Source organism: Labeo rohita, chromosome 10 (assembly GCF_022985175.1).
Source record: "Labeo rohita strain BAU-BD-2019 chromosome 10, IGBB_LRoh.1.0, whole genome shotgun sequence".
Taxonomy (NCBI): domain Eukaryota; kingdom Metazoa; phylum Chordata; class Actinopteri; order Cypriniformes; family Cyprinidae; genus Labeo; species Labeo rohita.
This window is the reverse complement of record NC_066878.1, coordinates 23095566-23118750: the sequence shown is the minus strand read 5'-3', so window position 1 is coordinate 23118750 and position 23185 is coordinate 23095566. Positions and strand designations below refer to the sequence as shown.

Sequence of the window (23185 nt, the reverse complement as noted above, 5' to 3'; positions counted from 1 at the left end):
AAAACAAAACAAAACAAAAACACAAAAGAATTTACGAAGTTAGGGACCCTTTATATTTTCTTAAAGATCAGACTTCACACTACATAAACATATGCATTTTTTCTTCAAAAATGGTCTTTTATAATCATTTGTCAACCACCCATATGCAAATGTAACGATAAGGCCAATTTAACTTGTTTGCAATCCTCTCATTTCATTAGCCATCAACTGTTCCCAACAAACAAATATAAATCTGTTGTTCCAAGTATGAGTCTATTTTCTAAGACTGATTTGACAAACAACACTTTGTTATGCGGTAGAGATTTCGCAAGAAATTCAGGGAAATCCTTGCATCACAGCAGTCCTGGCTAGTGAGAAAGCGGCCTTTGCCTTAATACAGCGCATTTACAACAATACCACCTAAAAAAAAAAAGATGATTACCAGAAACTGTGTCAACACGCTAAGGAAAGACGGAGGCCAAAGAGTGTGACAGAGGTTAGCTCAGGGTTGTTTTGAAATCAGCAGCAGAGGCTGGTAAATCTTACACATTGCATTCCAAGAAACCGGAGCGACCGTCAAGAAAAAGCGTCACAGTCAAACATGTGCTGGAGTTCCTGGAAGGGCTACACAATCTCAGCAGCCTTTAATCTAATCTTGACCAATGTAACAGGGCATAGAGACTGAAAATGCATCGACAAGACAGAAATAGTGAAGTGATTGTTCTTCTACTTTGAAATAATGCGAACATTTTAGGATGATTGAATCACAGTTTTTGTTTTACTTTGAGCTCATAACAATGGCCTTAATTCTGAAAAGGAACTAATTTCTTTGTTTATGCACATTATGGGTCATAAAACAAAACTCATTTTGTGCTCTTATTCCTATATAAACTGCTACATTTAGTTAGTTCAATGTCACAACTGAGCTGTTTACATAGCAATTAATTCTGCTTGTGTTTAATAAATGAGGCCCAATGTTTGCAAGCAAATATTCACCTATATTTACTGTAAAAACATACGGTTACACAATATGTACTTCTTGACTGACATTATGCACACATTCTTATTTAACTACTTTAATTGTGCAACGCCTCACAAACTCTTCAAATGCAAAAGATATGATTCAAGTGTGTCTTTCAACACCATAAGAAAAACGTGAACAAGCACATACAAAACATCTACCGTAACACTCCACCCCATTTATCTGGTATCACTACATTTTGCACTATTTAAAAGGTGTGTCGGTGATGTCATGTGGTTCACAAACACACGTCTCAAATGTCTCTCCTGTTATAGAAGGCCTATATACTACCAGCAGGGGCTGACCTTGTGTTCCTCCTCATTGCACACGAAACACACTCGCTCCCAGCACAGGACAGGAAGTATGAAGACGTATGAAAATAAACCACTGAAGTGATCTTCCCACAGTATGGCTGCAAATGGATTTTGTGAATTATGATTTAAAGGAAGTTCATCTGAAAGAATAATATTGTGAGTTGGTGCATTAACTAAAGTTAAATAATTAGACCTTGAAGAAAAGAGTGGTGTTTTAACCTCCACGTGATTTCATGTTTGTTTTGATAATGTGTGAACCACTGATAAACAGATACGACTCAATCTGAAACCCCGAGCAGCAGTCCTTAAAGAATCTGGGCCAGGGCAACCAAAGCATATTGAGATACTGAGAAGTGGGTCAGTGGATCGGTCATTAACACACTCATACTCGTTCATTACAAGCAAACACTTCACCTACCGTAGAGTTAATCAGCAAGGAGCTTTAGATATTTCTCTACTGCTGATAGATATGTTTATCAGTTCCTGGAACTACTTAAAGGGACAGTTCGTCCATAAATGAACATTCTGCCATTATTTACTCACTCTCATGTTGTTCCAAACCAGTATGAGTTTCTTTCTCCTGCTGAACACAATAGAAGATATTCTGAATAATACTGGTAATCAAACAATTGACATTCTTCAAAATATCTTCTTTAGTAAACTCATACAGGCTTGGAACGAATTGAAAGTGAGTAAAAGATGACAATTTTCATTTTTGGATGAACCGTCCCATTAATATCCACTTATAAGGATGTGGAAAACTACATTTTCAGAATCAACTAGCTATTCAGGCAACACATCAACAACCGATTAACTAGTCTTAAGAAAATTCTAGTATAATTAGGCTGGTTTTAGTCTTAAAACAACTTCAGTGACATGAGGATAAAGAGAGACAATGCACACAGTCTAAAAAGCTAAAAAAGCACAGCATGGTAATTTAAACACTTCAGCTATTAAATCATCATTTTACACAGTAATTGCCAGAGAGATGTTGAAACATTTACGGTAAACGAAAGCAAGATTAAAACCAATTTTTTTTTTTTTTCATTTGACACAGTATGAAAAAAATAAATACATTATCACTCAAAAGTTTTTAAATGTTTAATGTTTTTTTTAAAGAAGTATTTTCTGCTCACAAAGCCTGCATTTGTTTGATCCAAAGTACAGCAAAAACAGTAAAATTTAGAAATATTTTTACTATTTAAAATAACTGTTTTCTATTTGAATATATTTTAAAATGTAATTTATTCCTGTGATTTCAAAGCTGAATTTTTAGCATCATTACTCCAGTCACATGATCCTTCAGAAATCATTCTAATATTCTGATTTGCTGCTGCTAAAAAAACAAACAAACAAAAAAGTATTATTATTATTATGTTGAAAACAGCTAAGTAGAATTTTTTCAGGTTTCTTTGATGAATAGAAAGTTCGTAAGAACAGCATTTATCTGAAACACAAACCTTTTGTAACATTATAAATGTCTTTAGCATCACTTTTGATTAATTTAAAGCATCCTTGCTAAATAAAAGTATTTAGCAAAAAAAAACAAAACAAAAACAAAAAACAATGAATAAATAAATAAATAAATAAATAAATACAAAATTAAAATGACTAAGCTTTTGAATGGTACAGTGTATTATGTGACAAAAGCTTTTTATTTCAGATAAATGCTGATCTTTGGATTTTTCTATTTACTAAAGAATTCTGAAAAAAAATTACCCAACTGTTTTAAACATTTATAATAATAATAATAATAATAATAAAAATTGCTGTATTTTGGATCACATATATGCAGGGTTTATGAGCAGAAGAGAATTTTTTAAAAAACAAGAAAAATCTTACTGTTCAAAAATGTTTGACTGGTAGTGTACATCAACCATGTGTAGTTGGACAGAAACCAAACATAATTTTGAAAAAGGTGATTATTCCAAAGCATATTCAAGGACCTAATCTAAACCATGATTGGTTGGTGTTAAGTAAAGCAATTTTCATTGGTTGTGTTTGAAAAAGGGAATCAAGATACTTGGTTAGATTTTTGTGTGTTTAATAGAGAATTTTATGTTATGTTTTGCAAAAAGTGAAACTGAAAACTGAGTCAAAGTCTGAGAATTAGTGTATGGTTTTACAGATTTGGTGTGTGGTTCTGGTGTTTGAGTTTCAGGTTTCAGAAACTGTGTGACAAGTAAAGATTTTGGGTGCAACGACTTGAAAAAAAACTGTAATATCCATCCATCCCTTGTTCTATCTATGGTCAAATTTCAAAATTGACAGTGGTTCCAAAAACGTCCATAGACGTGTAAAGTGTTGCTCTACTGAATCAGGTTATACAAATATGCTTTCCTTTAAACCATGGTCTAGAAAAGTCCTTATATGGCAGTGCAAATGGGTTTTTTAATTATTTAAATTTTTTATTGCATTTGCAAGAGAGTAGCAGAGGTGACAAATCATTATGAAACCACACAACTAAGATGGATTGTGATTGTGACACCATATATTCATCTGCAAAGTAACCACTGTTGTGCATTGCAGTGTTGACTGCAAACTGCAAACTGCACATGCAAATGGGGGGGATGAGCAAAATAGTCATCCCTACAAATTCAACCTAGGCTCACTGGAAATATGTGCCTCAACTTACATTTCAACTAAACTCTTTGAAACATACCTATAAATATAATTTACCGCAGTTCCCGGTTCAAACAAACATCGGAGTAAAACGCCACACTCTAAAAAACGCTGGGTTATTTTTTTAACCCAACTGTTGGGTTTAATTTGTTGGGTCATTACATTATGTTACGTTACGTTATTTTTAATATTTTTTACCCAGGTGCTGGGTAGTTTTTCTGTAACTAAGTTGCCGGGTCATTTTATTCTGCACAACTGCTGAGTTGAGCCTGTTCATTCGTGATAGTACTGAGTTTAATTTAATTTGATGTTAAAATATGTTCTCTAATGTCATTACTGTTTGTTTTTGGGCAGGTTTTGGAGTCGGTCACAGCATCTTTCAGCTACGAGTGAAACGTGAGGCCACGGTCTGAAGTTCGCAGTTACTTCGGTAAACAGCAGCTCTTCACCGGCTCAGATTTCGGTGACACACCGGCACGAGAATTAGCTGATTACAGAGAATGGTTGAATACACTAAAATTAAAATGCTACTTTCAAATGTTACATTTTTTAATGTCTAAAATGCTTGTTAAACAAGTTTAAATGATAAATTCAATTTGTCTTGTATTTTGTCCATGTGTTCTTGCTTAATAATAAATGTTCATCTTTTGATTATTGCTGTTGCCTCTAGTAATTCTGTGTGTGTTCTTTATAAGTTCCAGTCCATTTTAAGCCAGTAATATAATCATTTTTAAACAATAGTTGACTTAAAACAACCCAGCATGCCTGGTAAAAACATTTAACCCAACCAGCTGGGTAAAAACAGACAAAACAATATTTACTCAGCGCTGGGTTGCCAAATAACCCAAGTTAGGCTGTTTTTAACCCAGCATTTTTTAGAGTGCAATAATGTCTATTCCCTTTCATACAAATTATGTTTATGTTTTTAAGTTTTCCGAATGTTTTTAAAGATTTTATGATTTTAAATAAATCATTTAAATAATTTTTGAATAAAAAATATTGTATATGAACTGTTCTTGTCCCATTTCAACTGAAAAACCTTTGACAGGTTAACTGACCCAGCATTACGTCAAAAACAACCCAGCAAATGGGTTAAAATGTATAAAAGCCAACAAGCTGGGTCAAAACAACCCAGCATGTGTTCTATCCAATATTTACCCAGCGCTGGGTTGCCAAATAACCCAGAAAGTGAATCTTCAGTAGAAACCCTCTGGCTTCAAGTCAAGCCTTGAGTGATAACCTCACTGCTGTCTGGACTGACATTATATACTGAAACCCAGATACTTTCCAACTCAACCACATGTACCTAGATAAGGAACTGGAAAACATGCCAATGGTTTTGTCTTCATCTAGCAAATCGTAACCATATCAAATCTGTCTGTTGCAGAATAGTCCTTATCTTATGAGCCACAGTTACCCCTTTAGTATTTAGACATTTGGTTTGATTTTGTTATCTAATGCAGTGACACCTGCAAACAACTGTTTAATTATGTGAATAAAAGAAGTCAGTTCCCCAGTTCAAACAGGTGTAACCAGAGGTGTGGTTCGTCACATTAATAGACAGGTTCCATTAAAACAACCACTAAGCATCCACATTCTTTGTCTACATTTTTAATAGTATATAATAGTATTTATGACATAATAAGCTTGCTTGGTAGCCCACCTGGTACTTGTGATGCAGACTAGAGCAGAGATACAATTGAAGTCCTACAAATTCTTGTTCCCTTATATAAATCTGAACGGTCAACATAAATCATTCAGCTGCAACAACATTGCCCTTGATGCCATATCACAGTAGACAATTCCCCACATAACCCAAACTTCATATTTCACTTCATAAGGGCCAAAGAGGTTGTAAAGTCAAGTGCTGAAGCTAACTCTGTCCTGTGCCTCATACACTAGAGCTGGAATGGCAGTTTACCCCTCAGAGAAGATCTGAATGGTACTTCAAGCCAAGAGCGCAGACTTTACCTTTTAATACTTTAACAGACTGAATGTAACATCAGGGAATATCACAACCTGTTAGAAAGAGAGCTCTGAGAGCATCTCAGTGTTTTATTAGCCTATGCAAATGGAAGTCAATGGTCACCAAAACTGAGTGGTTACCACCATTCTTCAAATTCAATTGTTGCCCAATTTCCTTAGTTATTCTCATGTGTAAAGAAACAGTTCTGGCACTGACAGCTGCATGGATATACACCGATCAAGAATAACATTATGAGCACTGACAGGTGAAGTGAATAACACTGATTATCTCTTCATCACGGCACCTGTTAGCGGGTGGGATATATTAGGCAACAAGTGAACATTTTGTTCTTAAAGTTGATGAAACAGGAAAAATGGGCAAGTGCGAGGATTTGAGCGAGTTTGACAAGGGCCAAATTGTGATGGCTAGATGACTAGGTCAGAGCATCTCCAAAACTGCAGCTCTTGTGGGGTGTTCCTCATCTGCAGTGGTCAGTTTTTATCAAAAGTGGTCATAGATACAGCGACAGGGTCATGGGCAGCCAAGGCTCACTGATGCACGATGGGAGCGAAGGCTAGCCCGTGTGGTCCAATCCAACAGACAAGCTACTGTAACTTAAATTGCTACAAGTTGATGCTGGTTCTGATGGAAACGTGTCAGCATACACAGTGCATTGCAGTTTGTTGTGTATGGAGCTGCATAGTTGTAGACCAGTCAGGGTCAATGCTGACCCCTGTCCGCCAACAGTGGGCACGTGAGCATCAGAACTACACCACAGAGCGAAGAAGGTGGCCTGGTCTGATGAGTCACGTTTTCTTTTACATTACTTGCATGGCCGGAACACATGGTACCAGGATGCACTTTAGGAAGAAGGCAAGCCTGCAGAGGCAATATGATGATTTAGGTAATGTTCTGTTGGGAAACCTTGGGTCCTCCCATCCATGTGGATGTTATTTTGACACGTACAACCCACCTAAGCATTGTTGCAGACCATGCACACCCTTATTCCTTGGTGGCTGTGGCCTCTTTCAGCAGGATAATGTGCCCAGCCACAAAGCAAAAATGGTTCAGGAATGGTTTGAGGAGCACAACGACTTTGAGGTGTTGACTTGGCCTCCAAATTCCCCAGATGCCAATCCAATTCAATTCAGATGCCAATCTTATCTAGCGAAACGTCTTGTCTTGCTATTCCCAACTTCTGTGTTTTTCCAGTTCATGACAGTTAGTGTATGTCGAAAAACTCCCATCTCATGTTCTCCCTCAACTTCAAAATCATCCTATATCGCTGTTTTACCTTTTTTACCTTTTTTTACCTTAAGGGTGTTTGATCTTCTTTGCATGTTCACTTTGCACAGACTGTGTCGGTACTTCTGCAGCGATGTAGGATGATTCTGAAATTATTTTTGAAGTTGAGGGAGAAAATACGATTGGAGTTTTTCGACATACTCTGTCTTGAACCAGAATACACAGAGTTCAGGGAGAGAAAGACAAGACGGGCATTTGAGATTTAAAAGTATTTAAATTGTATTTTTTAATGAAAATGACCAATCGTACATGAAATAGGGCTGCATAGCCGCAGACCAGTCAGGGTGCCCATGCTGACCCCTGTACACCGCCGAAAATGCCAACAGTGGACATGTGAGCATCAGGCATCTCATCTCTTAAACTCTCCACAGACTTCATCCTAAAGTCCATGTCCATGCGTCGATGGGTCAAAGCCGTTTTGGCAAGCGGAACCAACACAATATGTAAGGAAGGTGGTCATAATGTTATGCCTGATTGGTGTACAAACCATGGTATAAATATCTTCACTTGTAGAAGTATTTCAAAGCAGTTAATGTTTGTTATGACCAACAAAATCGCAAAAAGGAAGGCCCAAACTCTGGTCACCCTTGCCCTTCCCCATTGGCATACTGATGTGTGCTAAAGGCATGTGGCCATGTGATTTGTCAGTCCATGGTGTGAATATTCCTTGCTATTCTGACCCCACTATGTGCTGAGTCATTGGAAATGAGCTGAAAAGGCTGGCATGATTAAGTCAGCCACAGGCTACGCTCCCATATACACTTAATTCGATACCACCAACGGGAAATGTTGATTTATCAAACACTACTCAAACAACTCAAGACTGAAAAACTGCAATATCCGCTGCAGGCTTGTAATTTTCCAAAAGCTACCAATCAAGCACTCTTTGGTAATCAGGGAGTCAATTAAATAATTATCTTTGGAGTAGCAAACGAGCGTTACACATTATCAACAGAGCGCTAAAAGGAACATGCCCTGACTCAGTAAAGCAGACTGTGGCTAGTGAAACCACTTCAGACCAGAAGTAATTCAACCAGAAATTAAAGTTTTACCATCGTACACTTAATGGCCCTTTTTCCATACAATGATGTGTAGCATCTACCACAGGTCCAAAACTTATATACACACACAAAACACAATAAAAGAAGCAAAAAAGTAGTCCATAAGCCTCACAAGCAATATTGTACAAAGGCTGATGGTCATTCACTAAAAATCATCTCCTCTATTGCAGACAACTTTTAGGTTATTTATTTTTTTTGGTTTTTGGTCATAAGCTTTCATTCAATGGGTTTTGACCTTGCTGGATTTATAAAGAGTTGAATTTAGAAAGTGTAGAAATAGATGTTCACAGAGATCAAATGCAAAGTTCACATCTTCAGATAACCGGTCAAACAAATTGGTTCAAGGGCACAGCACAACACCGAACCAAAGAAATGTCTTGTGCTGACGTCTTCGCGCTGTTTTTCCAGGGTCTCTCAGCCTGCTGAATAAAGCTTTGACTGGTTGGGTGGGTGCCAAAGCTTTGGTGACCTATTTTCATCCTGAAGACAGAAACCCTCTGGCTGCAAGTCAAGCCTTAAGTGATAACCTCACTGGATGTCTGGACTGACATTATATACTGAAACCCAGATACTTTCCAACTCAACCACATGTTCTAGATAAGGAACTGGGAAACACAGCACTGGTTTTGTCTTTGTCCAACAAACTGTAACAATATCAAATCTGTCTGTTGCAGAACAGCCCTTTATCCTACAAGCCACAGTGGCCACATAAGTAGTTGGACATTTGGTTTGATTTTGAGACATATGCAAACAACTGACAACCTTCTCGCAAAAAATAATGTGAATAAATGAAACGGGGTGTAACCAGAGGTGTGGTTCGTCACATTAATAGACAGGTTCCATTAAGACAACCACAAAGCATCCACATTCTTTGTCTACATTTTTAATAGTATAGAATTCTAATACACTGTTGAATTGTATTACAAAACTCACACTATGCAGTGCTGCAACAGTTTGAAAATCACATACACACTGGAAATTTTTACTGTTCTGCTTCTATTCTAATTTTAGAATTAATCGTTTGACAGCACTACTTAACACAAACTAAATTTATTTTAATGCTTGCATGACTTGCTGTCTACATGATCAAGTGACAGCAAACTAAGAATCTCTAAATAGGTAATTCTGCCCTAGTAAAAAACTAATTTAAAATGCATCTATTTTACACAAAGTATAGTTTAAGTCTATCTAAGTCTATCTAACATATTTATTGACATCGCTTGAGACTTACTGATATAAAAATTGTAATTAAACTTTATTTGGAGTACTACTTGTGCACAATGCACATTTCTTCATATTGAGCCTAAAGTATGTTTCAATGTCACTATTGATGAGGATTGTATGATCTTTAAATGATATCAGTTTTTAAATGCAAAATATTTAAAGTGTACCTAAAGTATACTTGCAGTAGTTCCACAGCACAATCACATATACTTTAGTATATCTTTAGTTGGACTTTAGCACTACTTCTGCACAATTAAAGTGCATTAAGTACAAATTTAGTTGATCCAATTTAGCAGACTTTAAATATACTAGTTTAGTATACTAAAAGTACAATTGCAGGGTATTTTTAAATAAAGTAAATAATATGTAAATGTATTTTATATTATACTTAGCATGAAATAAATGTATTTTAAAAACATTTTAGCATATTCATTTGCAGCAAGATCACAGCACTCATAATTTTTCACACTTTAGTTTTGCAGCTGTTTTGCATTTGCATCTCCCCTTTGGTTCAAACCACTGCCAAAACAACCTAGAAGACAACTGATCACACAATTCTTCACTTTCAGAAGAATTCAGAAGTAATTACAAATATAGACAGAGGCACTTACCAGCGCCTGGGATGATGGCTAATTTAGTCTCAACTAGTCCCATCTTAGCAGAGATAGCTGTAAAATAGGTCGAAGTGTGGAGAATCAGTTAGCCTATTTGTTTTCAGAGAGATAAATCTCAAAACACCCTGCAAAATATGAATAATGTCAGAAATCACACATTTTAAATCAAGCAAACAGGTTTATGATGCATACAATGTAAGAAATAATACACTCATGCTAACAGTGGTCCAATTAAAAGACATTTTATTTTATAAATAACACTTTAGTGATAATTAGCTATTTTCTTGTAAAATGGAACAACAACAGTGCATACTGATAAAAAAACTGAAAAACAAGTGAAAGTAGTTTCATTTGTTTTAGGAAAAAAAGCACCTTCCACATGCATAAATGTAATAATTAAATTCCACAAACAATGTTTTTTTTTGCGCATTAAATATGAACTGTTATATTTAGCTATCACGCCAGTCAAAATACACAAGAGCAGGGAGTTTATTTCTACATTTTTACAGACACACAACTTCTCACTGTGCAGTTATTCTGAATAAAGACCTAAAATATCCACATTTTAAAAAAAGGTGCCTTGTGTGAAAACATATGGTGTGAAAATGCATTCTAAGAAGTGCAGGAGACCTGTTATAGCATCATGCACAGATTTCCTAAATCTAAATCTGGGTGTGAGAGGAGAATGCATGAAAGAAGCCATCTGCTATCTGACGGCGTAATGAAGAAATGCTAATTCACTTAAGAGATGCTCAGATACGAAGAGAAACTTCATTGAGTAAACCGAGATTGATTTATTAAATCATTAAAGTCCTGATTTCCAGTGGAGCTGAACTACAACACCAACCAGTGAAGTTTAGACCAGGACTAAGCTTGAGGATCTCCAATATGTGACCCTAGACCACAAAACTAGACGTAAGTAGCAACAGCCGGCAATACATTGTATGGGTCAAAATGATTGATTTCTGTTATGCCAAACATCATTAGAATATTAAGAGGATATACATATCACGTTCCATGAATATATTAAGTAAATTTCCTACTGTAAATATATTGAAACTTTGATTTTTTTAAATGTTTGATTAGTAATATGCATTGCTAAGAACTTCATTTGGACAAATTTAAAGGCGATTTTCCCAAAATTTAGATTTTTTGGAATCCTCTGATTCCAGATTTTCAAGTAATTCAACCAAATACTGTCCTGTCCTAACCATATCTTATTTATTCAGCTTTCAGATGATGTATACATCTCAATTTTAAAAAACTGCCCTTTTGACTGGTTGTGTGTTACAGGGTCACATTTGGATTTACATTGAAAACATGTGGCTATAATAAAAATCATGCATATTGAATTGTGTAAAGCTAGAGTTTGTTTATATAAATTCATGAGATGAACCACATGTTTTACCTGCCACTCTGATGTCACAGGCAAGAGCCATTTCAAGACCTCCTCCAAGAGCTGCCCCGTCAATGGCTGCAATCGTTGGCATGGGAAGAGTACCTAAAAACATTTCATCAAAATGCCTTAAATGAATTTCTAATTAGAATTCAGCTGTTTGTTTTTTAATGACTGAGCTGATATCTAGAGTGCAAGGTTTCCACTGGCTGAAATAATGGAGCTGTAATAACAAGTAATGATAGCTAATAAGATGTAAACTACATTACCAGTTTATTCATTTAAATGAACTCTTCCAAACATAATCCATGATCTCTGCTACTGGTATTTACATTTTACAATTACAAAATGACCCTGAGCAAAATGAGTCTGTGTATTGAATTCTCTCAAGGTGTTAACCTAGCAATATTAGCTGTTTGGTTAAATAACTGGAAATATCAAATACATTTCAGAAATATCCAAGTTTGAAATATGCTTTCAGTAGTTTAACTTACCAAGTTCTGTTATTAGTGTTCTTGCTTTAGTAACAAATGGTCCCACTTCACTCTGCTGCATCTTTGCTCTTTCTTTTAAGTCTGCGCCTGTTCAGACAAACATGTTGATGTAAAGTTGTGTTGTTATGAAAGACACCATAAAACAGCCCATTTTTAATGCAGAGACAGAAAACGCTGGAAATAGTCAAACAGAAACCACATGGGGATTGTTTGGTACATTGCTTTGCCTTCAAAGACATTAGTCAAATTTAAAGCCAAGTTTACTTGGATTTTGAACTGACTACAATGCAGTAATAAGTATTTTGTATGATTTCCAACTGAAAACAAAGCATGTCATAAACAACTGGAAACAACTGATTAGATTTAATGAGATGATCTGGTGACTCATGGACATGTGCTGGAAAATTTTACATTTATAAACCAAAAAATGTATTTACTATTATCCCATTAACGTTTTAAATAAATAAATTTTTAAATAAGCATTTTTAGCAAATTTCACATAAAACGGAACATAAAAACCATTTTAAATTTGATTCTACATTTGTGTGCTTTTTGTATGTTCAAAAAGCACACAATGTCTTAAGTCTTAAGTCGCTGGAGTATATTTGTAGCAATAGCTAAAAATACATTGTATGGGTCAAAATTATTGATTTTTCTTTTATGCCAAAAATCATTAGGAAATCAAGTAAAGATCATATTCCAAGACGTTATTTAGTAAAATGCCTACTGTAAATATATTAAAACTTAATTTTTGATTACTAATATGCATTGCTAAGAACTTCATTTGGACAACTTTAAAGGCAATTTTCTCATTATTTAGATTTTTTTGAACCCTCATTCCATATATTCAAATAGTTGTATCTCGGCCAAATATTGTCCTATCCCAACAAACCAAACATCAATTGAAAGCTTATTTGTTCAGCTTTCAGCTGATGTATAAATCTCAATTTCGAAAAATTGACCCTTATGACTGGTTTTGTGGTCCAGGGTCACGTATGTCTTGTTGCTATGCAAACTCGATTCAAGTCAGTTTTCACCAAACTTTGTGTATGCAGCAGATGAAACTTCACATGTACTATTATTTTTGCCGTCACACATTTACATTTGTGTCCATCTTTTTTTTCCGTAAGAGCGGGTGCAGCCATTTGTAAATTTTATGGGGTCTGGCTTCCGGTCTCATCTACGTCCAGCTATTTTTAGCTGTACAAAACAGGTCGTTTTGCTGCCTTCTTATTTTAATGTATTATCATAAGTATGAAGGTTTGCAGTGATACCAGTTTTACCGTTTAATGCACATTGTTATTCTTCTCGTTATTTCCCTACAGTGGCTAATATACCGGAAGTCTCGCCAATAGACTTAGTTCTGCATTTAAAAATAAGGTGGAAAAATGGTATGAAGTTCATTGTCACTACGTCTTAATTATGTATGTTTCACAATTCATTATTTTCTGAAGGTCATGTTTGTTTTCAGTCTTTCAGCAAAAAAGTAACCACTTTATCCACCAATGTACCCAACTTCTCTTGACTTAACCAAAACTGTGCGTAACCAATAATATCACATCCACAATACAGTTGGATGTTAGTGTAAACCCTACAATCCAGTCAAATCCTGAAGTTGTATACAACTTGCATCAGCAGCTAAATACCTGCACAGAATATTCCAGGCACCATACTGCATAATATTACAGTACGCACTTGGTTGTCCATCTTCAGTGACTCGACAGCTTCTGACATCTAGCAAAAACAAAACAAATCATAAAAAAGGGGGGCATTACATAGTTCTAATGTGTTAACCAATCAAGTTCTAACACCTGTTAACACAACTTAAACAAATGGCTTCAAGTTAAAAATTAATTTATTGATTTAACTAAACATTTAGCTGCAAACATTATCATGTCAACACAACTCATTACATCATTACATTGTGTGTGTGTGTGTGTGTGTGTATATATATATATATAGGGCAGTGGATTTCACAGCATGCTTTGCATAGCACTGGAGAACAAATATTTAAATGAAGTATGTTTAGTAACCTGTCAGTGTTTAATGCTGCTATGCTTGACATTTAAACGCATTTCTGTTATGCTGAAGTTTTTGTGGTTACCATTGTGCTGTAGAGTAGTGTTTCTGGTTTAAGTTATGGGTGGCTACATTAAAGTAGTCACATTTAACCAGTGCTGGAAAGGTTACTTTGGAAATGTAATAGCTTACAGATTACAAATAACCCTATTTAAAATGTAATAAGTAGTGTAACTATTTCAATTACTTTATTATAGTAATGTAACTGATTACATTTGATTACTTTCTTTTAATTTAAATTTCAAACTTTTTCAAACATTTAAACTTCATCGCCTGAATTAAGACGACAATAATTTAATTTTAAAGCACAGCCACCACAAAATCAGAAAAAAACAAATATGAAATAAAACAGTTATGAACTAATAACCATCTGTTTTAACATGCTATGCGGACTGGAAAAAAATTATAAGATTGACTGGTTAACAACATATGTTTTTGAGTAATCCTTTTTAAAAATGTGCTTATGCTACAAATCGAGTGCCTTCTTAAGTTATTTCAAGATGGTTGAGCAATTTTATTAGAAGTAGTCATAACTCAAAAAGATTGGTGCAAACTGTTTTATTAGTCAAAACATCTGTTTTAGAGTATACAGGCAATTCTAAAGTACTAAGGTCTGGTTTCACAGACAAAATTCAGACTAAACCAGGATTATGCTATAACTGAATTAGGACATTTAAGTATTTTTTATAAACGTGCTTAGACACATTACTGGTGTGCATCTTGAGACCAAACAAAGGCACTGATATATTTTAAGATCAGTGCAAGTTTTTCAGGTGAAACAGCTCAGACTTGCATTCTAGGACTAGGCTTCCAGAACAAAAATGTACATATAATGTACTCACCCCTTTGTCATCCAAGATGTTCATGTCTTTCTTTCTTCCGTCGTAAAGAAATTGTTTTTTGAGGGAAACATTTCAGGATTTTTCAGAGTTTTATCTAGCGAAACAATCAGTCAGTTATTTTCATTAAAAATACAATTTAAATCATTAGGAAATTAAGTAAAGATCATGTTCCATGAAGATATTTAGTAAAATTCCTACTATAAATATATTAAAACTTAATTTTTGATTACTAATATGCATTGCTAAGAACTTCATTTGGACAACTTTAAAGGCAATTTTCTCATTTTCTCAACAATCAGTTATTTTCATTAAAAAAATACAATTTAAATACTTTTTAATGTCAAACGCTCGTCTTGTCTTGCTCTGCCTGAACTCTGTGTATTCTGGCTCAAGACAGTTAGAGTATGTCGAAGTATTTTCTCGCTCAACTTCAAAAATCATTTCAAAATCATCCTACATCGCTGCAGAAGTACAGACCCTTTGCAAAGTGAACATGAAAAGACCAAACACCCTTAACAAAAATGTAAAACAGTGATATAGGATGATTTTGAAGTTGAGAAAGAACATGAGATGGGAGTTTTTCGACATACACTAACTGTCATGAACCAGAAAAAAGGGAGAGCAAAACAAGACAAGCGTTTGACATTAAAAAGTATATAAATTGTATTATTTTTATGAAAATAACCGATCGTTTCACTAGATAAGACCCTTCTTTCTCTGCTGGGATCTTTTACAACCGTATTTGTGATCGTTCGATGCCACATTTAAACTGCATTTTGATAGTTCAAACTCAGGGCACCATATCAGTCCATTATATGGAGAAAAATCATGAAATGTTTTTCTCAAAAAACATAATTTCTTTACGACTGAGGACAGAAAGACATGAACATCTTTCGATGACAAGGGGGTGAGTACATTATCTGTAAATTGTTGTTCTGGAAGTGGACTTCTCCTTTAAGCCTTGTCTGTGAAACCGGGGGTAAGAGTACTCCGGTTAATTAAAAAAAGATGTCATCATGGCCCTTAAAAAAAAGGTTAGGTATGAAGTAGCCAATAGCGATCAACTATTAAATTTTGACAAGTAACACTAAAAATACTCACCATCGTAACAAGGTTTTTGCTGATGGCGTTTTTAGCTTGAGGCCGATTAATCCCCAAAACAACAATCCCTAAAAACACAAGAACAGTTGTGCTAAAATAGTTAACAAGTTGCAAGAAAAAAACATGAAAAATCATAATCAGTAACATGACAACTAAAACAAACCATTGCATGTATAAAAAGTTAGGAAGATTTAATAATAATCAGGGTATTCAGGGGATTCTTAATCTCAGGCATTTATTAAAAACAAATGACAGGCTGTTGCAGTAACAGGGCACTGAAACTGTTCAATAATGGGGCATTATGAGAGAGGCTGCACATCTGGTACGTGTCTGGAATGCAAATGAACCCGCAACACAAGAATCCGATACACAAACTGTGATCAATCACCGTATCTTGTGCTCTACCTGAGTCATCACCGTCCAAGTATCTAACGATAAGGTCATCTCCAGACTTAACGTCGGAGCTGTACAGTCGGACACGTCCGTTGAAAGCGTGACGCGCACAATGCGCTCTCTTGTTTAGAAATGTATGCAAAACACTGTCCGATCTGAACACGCCGCTGATAATGTTTATTTGAGATCGAAAAGGCTGAACCAGCACTCTGCACCTCACTAAAGACGCCATACTTCTGCTTTCCTTGACTTTCAACTCTGAACCGTGAGTGACGTCGTTTTCGGGTCACGTGACCGCGCTGTCTCTGCGGCGGCGGGATTTCTCTTACGAAATAAGAAGAGCCGGATTTGACAAGACGTCATGAACTTCATCATACAGATCCTTAGGTAAAATACATGGCATATGCAGTTTATATGGTACATTTATAAAGATACGTACGCCATTTGTCAATAACATTTAGCTTTATTTATTTAGCAGACGCTTTTATCCTGAGGAACTAGCATTTTGGGTTATGATTCCTCACAAGAGCCAGCAACATTCATAGTAGCCTACACAATGTCAAGTATATAGTATTTAAAGTTTAAAAGTTTCCTCATTATGGAAAAAAATAGCAAATTCATGTAAGATTAACGAGAATTAACTCAGAGAGTGTTACAGGTTCGCCCTCAGCAAAGAAAAACATAGTTTGCATCTACAGTCAAACCAAAATTTATTTAACATTTCTCACATTATCAGTTTGTTTGCTATAGTTTAGAAAACAGTCATAAAATATGACAAGAACTCAAGAGTTAAACTGTGTTAGAAAAAATTCATCTTGATAATGTCCTCAGACAACTTTGATAGAAAGGTTTGTAACTAAACATGGTCGGGTCGCAGTGTCAAATCAAATTTCGGCCCCAAATTTTGATCAGTCTTATTGGATATTCCACTGTATATTACATATGTGACCCTGGACCACAAAACCAGTCATAAGGGTCAATTTGTACAAATTGAGATTTATAAATCATCTGAAGGCTGAATAAATAAGCTTTTCATTGATGTATGGTTTGCTACAATAGAAATATTTGGCAGAGATACAACTATTTGAAATCTGGAATCTGAGGGTTCAAAATAAATCAAAATATTGAGAAAATCACCTTTAAAGTTGTCAAATGAAGTTCTTATCAATGCATATTACTAATCATAAATTAAGTCTTAATATATTTACAGTAGGAATTTGACCAAATATCTTCATGGAACATGATCTTTACTTAATATCCTAATGACTTCTGGCATAAAACAAAAAATGATAATTTTGACCCATACAATGTATTTTTGGCTATTGCTACAAATATACCCCAGTGACTTAAGACTGGTTTTGTGGTCCAGCGTCACACATTATACCCAGTTTTGGGTATATATTTATATTGTTATCCTCACTTACATAAATGAACTAAAGTGTCCTGCACCCACGAGTAAAAAAATATAAATTATATCTGATGTCTGAATAATTTTTGGCTTGACTGTATACCAGTGTATTTTATCAGCTGTTTACAGCTGTTTATACCAACAAACCATGGAAGAGACATTTAGAATAAAAAAAACCTGTCTGTTCCCCTATTCAGCCTTTGTTAATAATTTGTGCAGTCAATTGTAATAATTACATTTCTAATTTTCAAGTAAATATGGCTTCCTGAAGCAAAACCAGTTGAGATCCACCACTATAAATGTCATTTCAAGCCTCACTGATGACTTAACAACAGCTTACCCTCAGTATTGTGAATGTTGTAAGCACAGTAGTTCTCTGCATAACCAGTTTAGGCTATCGAAAGGTCATTGATTTTCCATGTTTTAATAGCAAAATGTCATCATACACTAAAAAGATTTAGGTAAAACTTTCTATGAAGTCTGTATCTGTAATGCATTATAATGATATTCTTAACGTATTATAATATATGCATAATGTATAATAGTTATGAGGCTTACATGTTGACATTGTTTAAGATCGACATGTTATTTTACCAAATCCTAACAGCAGTTGGGGTGGTTGTTCAAATCTGAGTATTTCCAATGAGGCTAATGTAAATTAGCCTATGTGCTAGTTTGACTCATGCTAGCACTTTTACATCTGAACAATGCAATATAGCTGTGTCAATAGTATAAATACAGCAAATGTGCAATATAACCCATTCATGAAATATTCTGTTTAAAAGAAGACTTATTATGATTACATTATAAAGTCTTTTGGATATTTAAATGAAGGCTTTGTATTTAAACCTTTACAGTAAATGTCCACTCATAAAATGTAATAACTATCAAGACATAAGCCTTATAATACATGATAACTATAAAATAATAACTATAATCCTTTGTGGCTTAAGCGCAAATATTGTGTTCATTGTGTGTTCACAAATCATCATACTTTAAAAAGTTATAACCACAAATAGGTAGCCATTATAATGTATTATATCTGTTATTACAATTATTCATGAGATGATTAAGGTTCTTATAAGACATTATGCATTCAGTAAATGATAGTATATCTGTAATATCTGTTATATTAATAGCTAGAGTTGCCAAGTGTGACACTTTTAGGTAGTTCCTCAGAAAATGTACTAAATATTCAAATGTTATTAAATGGTTGATCTCTTCTAAATGAGTGAGAAAAGGGGAAATGACTCAAGTGTTTCAGTGCTTGCATTTATTGTAAACAAAAGAGAACATACAATGTACAATAAATTTTGAGATAACATTAACAGTAGCCCAAATTTTGGGGCTACAAATGGAGTCATCAAGAAGACACGCCAAACTACAACAGTAAGTGCACAAAACACCATTCTTCTCAATGAAGTGCAGCTCTTTGACACCATAACGACCGCACAGTGCAGTAGCGAACACAGTGGAAAACAGGCGTTGTGCAAATAGAGGAAACTCAGTTTCTGAAACATCCTTTTCATAACGAGTCAATTTCAGTAGTGCTTTTCGTGGACTCAATAACAGACCCATGCTGTTTTGTAATCAGTCTTTTCAAGGTGGCCACTTCTGCCGACAGATCAGCGATGCCCTGTTTCAAGTACAAGTTCTCAGATTCAGAGTTGATAGGCTTGTTAGGCGTAGGCCTCGGTGAGTCTGGACAGTGCCGTTGTCTGCAGTTAGTTGGTTCTTCCTGGTGATCTTTGTGCCATTCCTTCGGCTGCTGACTCCAGTCTTGAGCATCGGTCATCTGGAAGGACATGGGGCTAAGAGACGACTGAATGTACTCGGGTGAAACGAACTGACTCATTTGGTAGCATCGACTTGCAGACATGCCAACTGGAAAGGAGGACTTGCCAGATGATTCATAGTCGGGATCAATAGCCTCCACTTTGATCTGAATGGCCCGGGCTTTGATCCTCAACTTGTGGGGCAAAGCTGAGGCACTGGCATCTGGCACTTTGAGGGTCGACACAATCACGCTCTGTGAATCCGCCCTGGGTGGAACCGGACCCTTCGGGACCTGCTGTTCGTCCTCTCCATCCGAGGACTTGCTTACAGCCCCGTCATCCCCGTCAGATGTTCGTGGCGAATTGCTAGACGATCTGGTGAGTTGCAAGAACGGCGACGGCTGGGAGTAGCTCCCGGGGAAAGGGCTACTAAGGTAGTTCCTGTACAGTTCATACGGACTTGCTCTATCTTTGGCGTATCTGCTGGTTTCCAGGGGTTCCTGTTTGATGCCGTCAGGGGTTCGGGATATATTTATAAGTGGGCTCCCCTGGGTCACCATACTTGAGTCGGACCCATCGGACAAGGCGCTGTGAGGTGAGTGCTTGATGACCGATATGTGGCTGCTGGTTAAACGCGCTGGCTCCAGCTCACTTGGGTAGGAACCCTTGGCGGCACTGGGTGGGATAAAGTCCTGATAGAGTGCAGCAGTGGAACTAGAAATTTTCTGCACCTCCTGAGCGTAAGCTGCTGAGCTCACTAAGCCAAACCTGAGTTTAAGCGACAGAAGCTCGGCTTTCAGCGATGCGTTCTCCTCCCCGAGGGCCATGAGCTTGTTCTCCAGAACCATATCATTGATCCTCCGCTTTTCTCTTGAGCGCTTGGCTGCCTCGTTGTTCTTGCGCCTTCTTTCCCAATATAGGCTGTCTTTCTTCTCGTCCGGTATGAACTCGCGCTTTCTGCGACAGGTGGAGGACTTGGTCTTGAAGGGCAGGGTGGACAGCTTGTGGTTCATCAGGTCCCTGTCTGTCCCTTGCAAAGCCACCGCCAGCACCAAGGCATCCTCTCCACTGTAGGGCCCAGTGCATGAGGGCTCCTTCTTAATGGCTTGCATATTACACAATGTGGTCATCAAGACTGCATAAGCTCATTAGTTGACTCTGGGTTTAGGTAAACATCTCGTCATAGAAGAAGTCATGTGTCCTCTTTGTAAAGCCAGTTCCAGAGAATTTTGTAATGGATCTGGTGAGATAAAAACAGACACATTAGGCACCTCAATCAAGCTCACAATTGATAGAGGACATTTGCAAGTTTTGTTTCCTACAATGGATTCTATGTAAATATCAACCTCATTCAGGAATCTTTATTTTCTGTCTTATAAACCACTGTGTCAGTGACCTGAGAATGAATCGCCGACAATTTCAGATGTTTTTGCAAATCTGTTTGACCGATTAGATCAGAGTGATTCATTCGCGGTCTGGCATCTCTACTTCTGATCATAAACAGCTGATAGAAAACACACAGGACGTGACTGCTGAAATATTATCATCGGAAAACATTATTTTTAGCGAAGAAAGAAAAGTAACTGTGCACAATGCTTCTATTTTTAAAAAGCCAGACAGGAAACATAAAAGTTTTACGTCGTGATGTCACGTAAGTGGAAACGTGACTATTAAAACGTACAGTAATCTAAAAATTATGCTCTGCCCCATTATGTCACCATTTTTGAGGCGGGTCGCGTTCTTAGACAAATGCAACAGCCCAAGCTTTCCAATGCAAAGAGCATTTATAATGTGGTCGTGATTATATTAAAATCTGGAAAGCCTTTCGAAGATACTTGAATTAGTTCTCAGCGTTGCATGAGACAATTTTGAAGAAACTGACAATGACCTTTAACGTGCAGATCAAACAGTTGGAATTGCCTCATCTAAACCATAAACGTAAGTTTTCCGTAGTAACTTAGTAGTGCGGTCGATCATAACACTATTAACAGAGTGTAAACACAGCCAGGCTTGAACTTAGGCTCCAGTAAAGGCGCAGACTACAGCGCAGGGAACAAAGGAATGCGACCAGCCAGCATCACACGTGGCTGAACAGAGACAAATTAATCAATAAAAGGCCGCTAGAAAAATGCGTTTGAAACATCTCGAAACGCGACAAATAAGGAAACGGCCTGTGCTGTTTCTACTCTGTGTTTGTTTAAGCCAGCACGTTATTTGTCAAAGTGAAACAGATACTGTATTTTGCGCGAGCGTTATGCTTTTGGGATTCAACCATGGCTGCGTCTCCAAGGAATAATAAAAAGATGGCTGTGACAAAGTTAGCTGGCGTTGCGTGATAAGTTGACACTAATATCGGGTCTAAAATGCTACATCTAATGCAAAGGCATACACACACCATACCCTTGTTGTGTTGTTATTTGACAGGCCTTTAATGCATTCCATGCATTCACCCCATCCCGACTGAGACGCTCAGGACAGTCTAATCTGTGCGCGTCAAACATGAACCTTAGCGATAAATTCAAGATATGGGTTTTTACAGATGGTGAGAATAAATAACAGCTATCGCTGAGGATAAAACAACATCTCGTTTTTTTGTCACAAGTGTCCCAGCTTCCGTTGTTGTGCAAGGACTGTAAGATGATCAGTCACTGTTACACAATAAATGCAAACACGCGTTTTTAAGAGGGAAATTACACGTTTAGGTATTATTAACATTTAGCCTACCGTTAAAGCAACTGCAACATTCAGTACGCATGTAAAACCTACTTAAAACCACCAATCTGTATGATATCATTTTAATATCAAATATATCCAATTGCATAAGGTCTAAATTTATTTAGCATTGACCCGAGAGCCTGATACACCCACCCACATGAATAGTGGGTCACTGTGCCAGCCCGTCTCCCAATGCCGCTATTATGTTTTGATATTCAAAAATATCATACTAGTAATGTGTGATACAAACTATAGCACCGCGTAAGTAACAATAATCCATACGCGTTTAGGGTAAACACTAAAATATGATGATACGATGTTAAGTATGGCGCACGTATTGAAAATAGTCCGCGTTAAAAGTTGCCTTACTGTATTAATCTGCTGTAGCCCACATACCGGCTACCGGTTGAAGCACCCCAAACGAGCCCAATCCGTTTCATGTAAGCCTCACGGTAAAAGAAGAAAGCAGTTACCTCTTTAATAAGCAAAAGTCCAAATAGATGGAGGTCCGGGATAAATAATGTATACGAAAACATTCAAAGCGACCAGAAGTGTTTCATCAGCAGTAATAAAATCCCATCTGGAAATAATACTTGTGTTTCTCCTGTGCGTTTTCCTGTCGGAGTGACTGCTGCCTCATGGATCTGTGTTAGTAGGTCACTATACAAGTGTATTGGCAGCGTCCATTGACTGGCACATCTCACGACCAATCCAAATACAGCATCTTCCGATTTGAGCCAATGAAGGGCTCCTCATTAATAGTAGTCTGTTTCACATAAGCAATATTGACTCCATAAGAATGAACAGTAATGTGCATAACACAGTGGGGAGTCCGAAATATAGTTGAGGAAAACCTTGTCGGCTACCTTTAGATTG

General features: G+C 36.5%; 2 protein-coding genes across 2 annotated transcripts in view; both read right to left on the bottom strand.

Moving 5' to 3' along the window:
• Nucleotides 1-16687, bottom strand: part of auh (AU RNA binding protein/enoyl-CoA hydratase) — a 32601-nt gene extending 15914 nt beyond the window's left edge. Inside the window, exons 1-6 of the mRNA XM_051120552.1 lie at nucleotides 16424-16687; nucleotides 16019-16086; nucleotides 13643-13730; nucleotides 11997-12083; nucleotides 11515-11607; nucleotides 10104-10160 (exon numbers count right to left, since the gene is read on the bottom strand). Of these exons, the coding sequence (XP_050976509.1) occupies nucleotides 10104-10160; nucleotides 11515-11607; nucleotides 11997-12083; nucleotides 13643-13730; nucleotides 16019-16086; nucleotides 16424-16643 (613 nt within the window). The 5' untranslated portion in view covers nucleotides 16644-16687. The remainder of the gene's footprint in view (nucleotides 1-10103; nucleotides 10161-11514; nucleotides 11608-11996; nucleotides 12084-13642; nucleotides 13731-16018; nucleotides 16087-16423) is intronic.
• A 2388-nt stretch (nucleotides 16688-19075) lies between these two features.
• nfil3 (nuclear factor, interleukin 3 regulated) lies at nucleotides 19076-22957 on the bottom strand. Its single transcript, XM_051120542.1, has 2 exons — nucleotides 22783-22957; nucleotides 19076-20834 (listed from the first exon to the last, which is right to left on the bottom strand). Exon 2 carries the CDS (start codon nucleotides 20722-20724, stop codon nucleotides 19345-19347), a length of 1380 nt encoding a protein of 459 aa, XP_050976499.1. The 5' UTR covers nucleotides 20725-20834; nucleotides 22783-22957; the 3' UTR covers nucleotides 19076-19344.
• Between the last annotated feature and the right edge of the window lie 228 nt (nucleotides 22958-23185).

What these genes read in the sequence shown, in the direction of transcription:
- nfil3 (XM_051120542.1), bottom strand. Translation starts at nt 20,724, where the DNA reads ATGACCACATTGTGTAATATGCAAGCCATTAAGAAGGAGCCCTCATGC.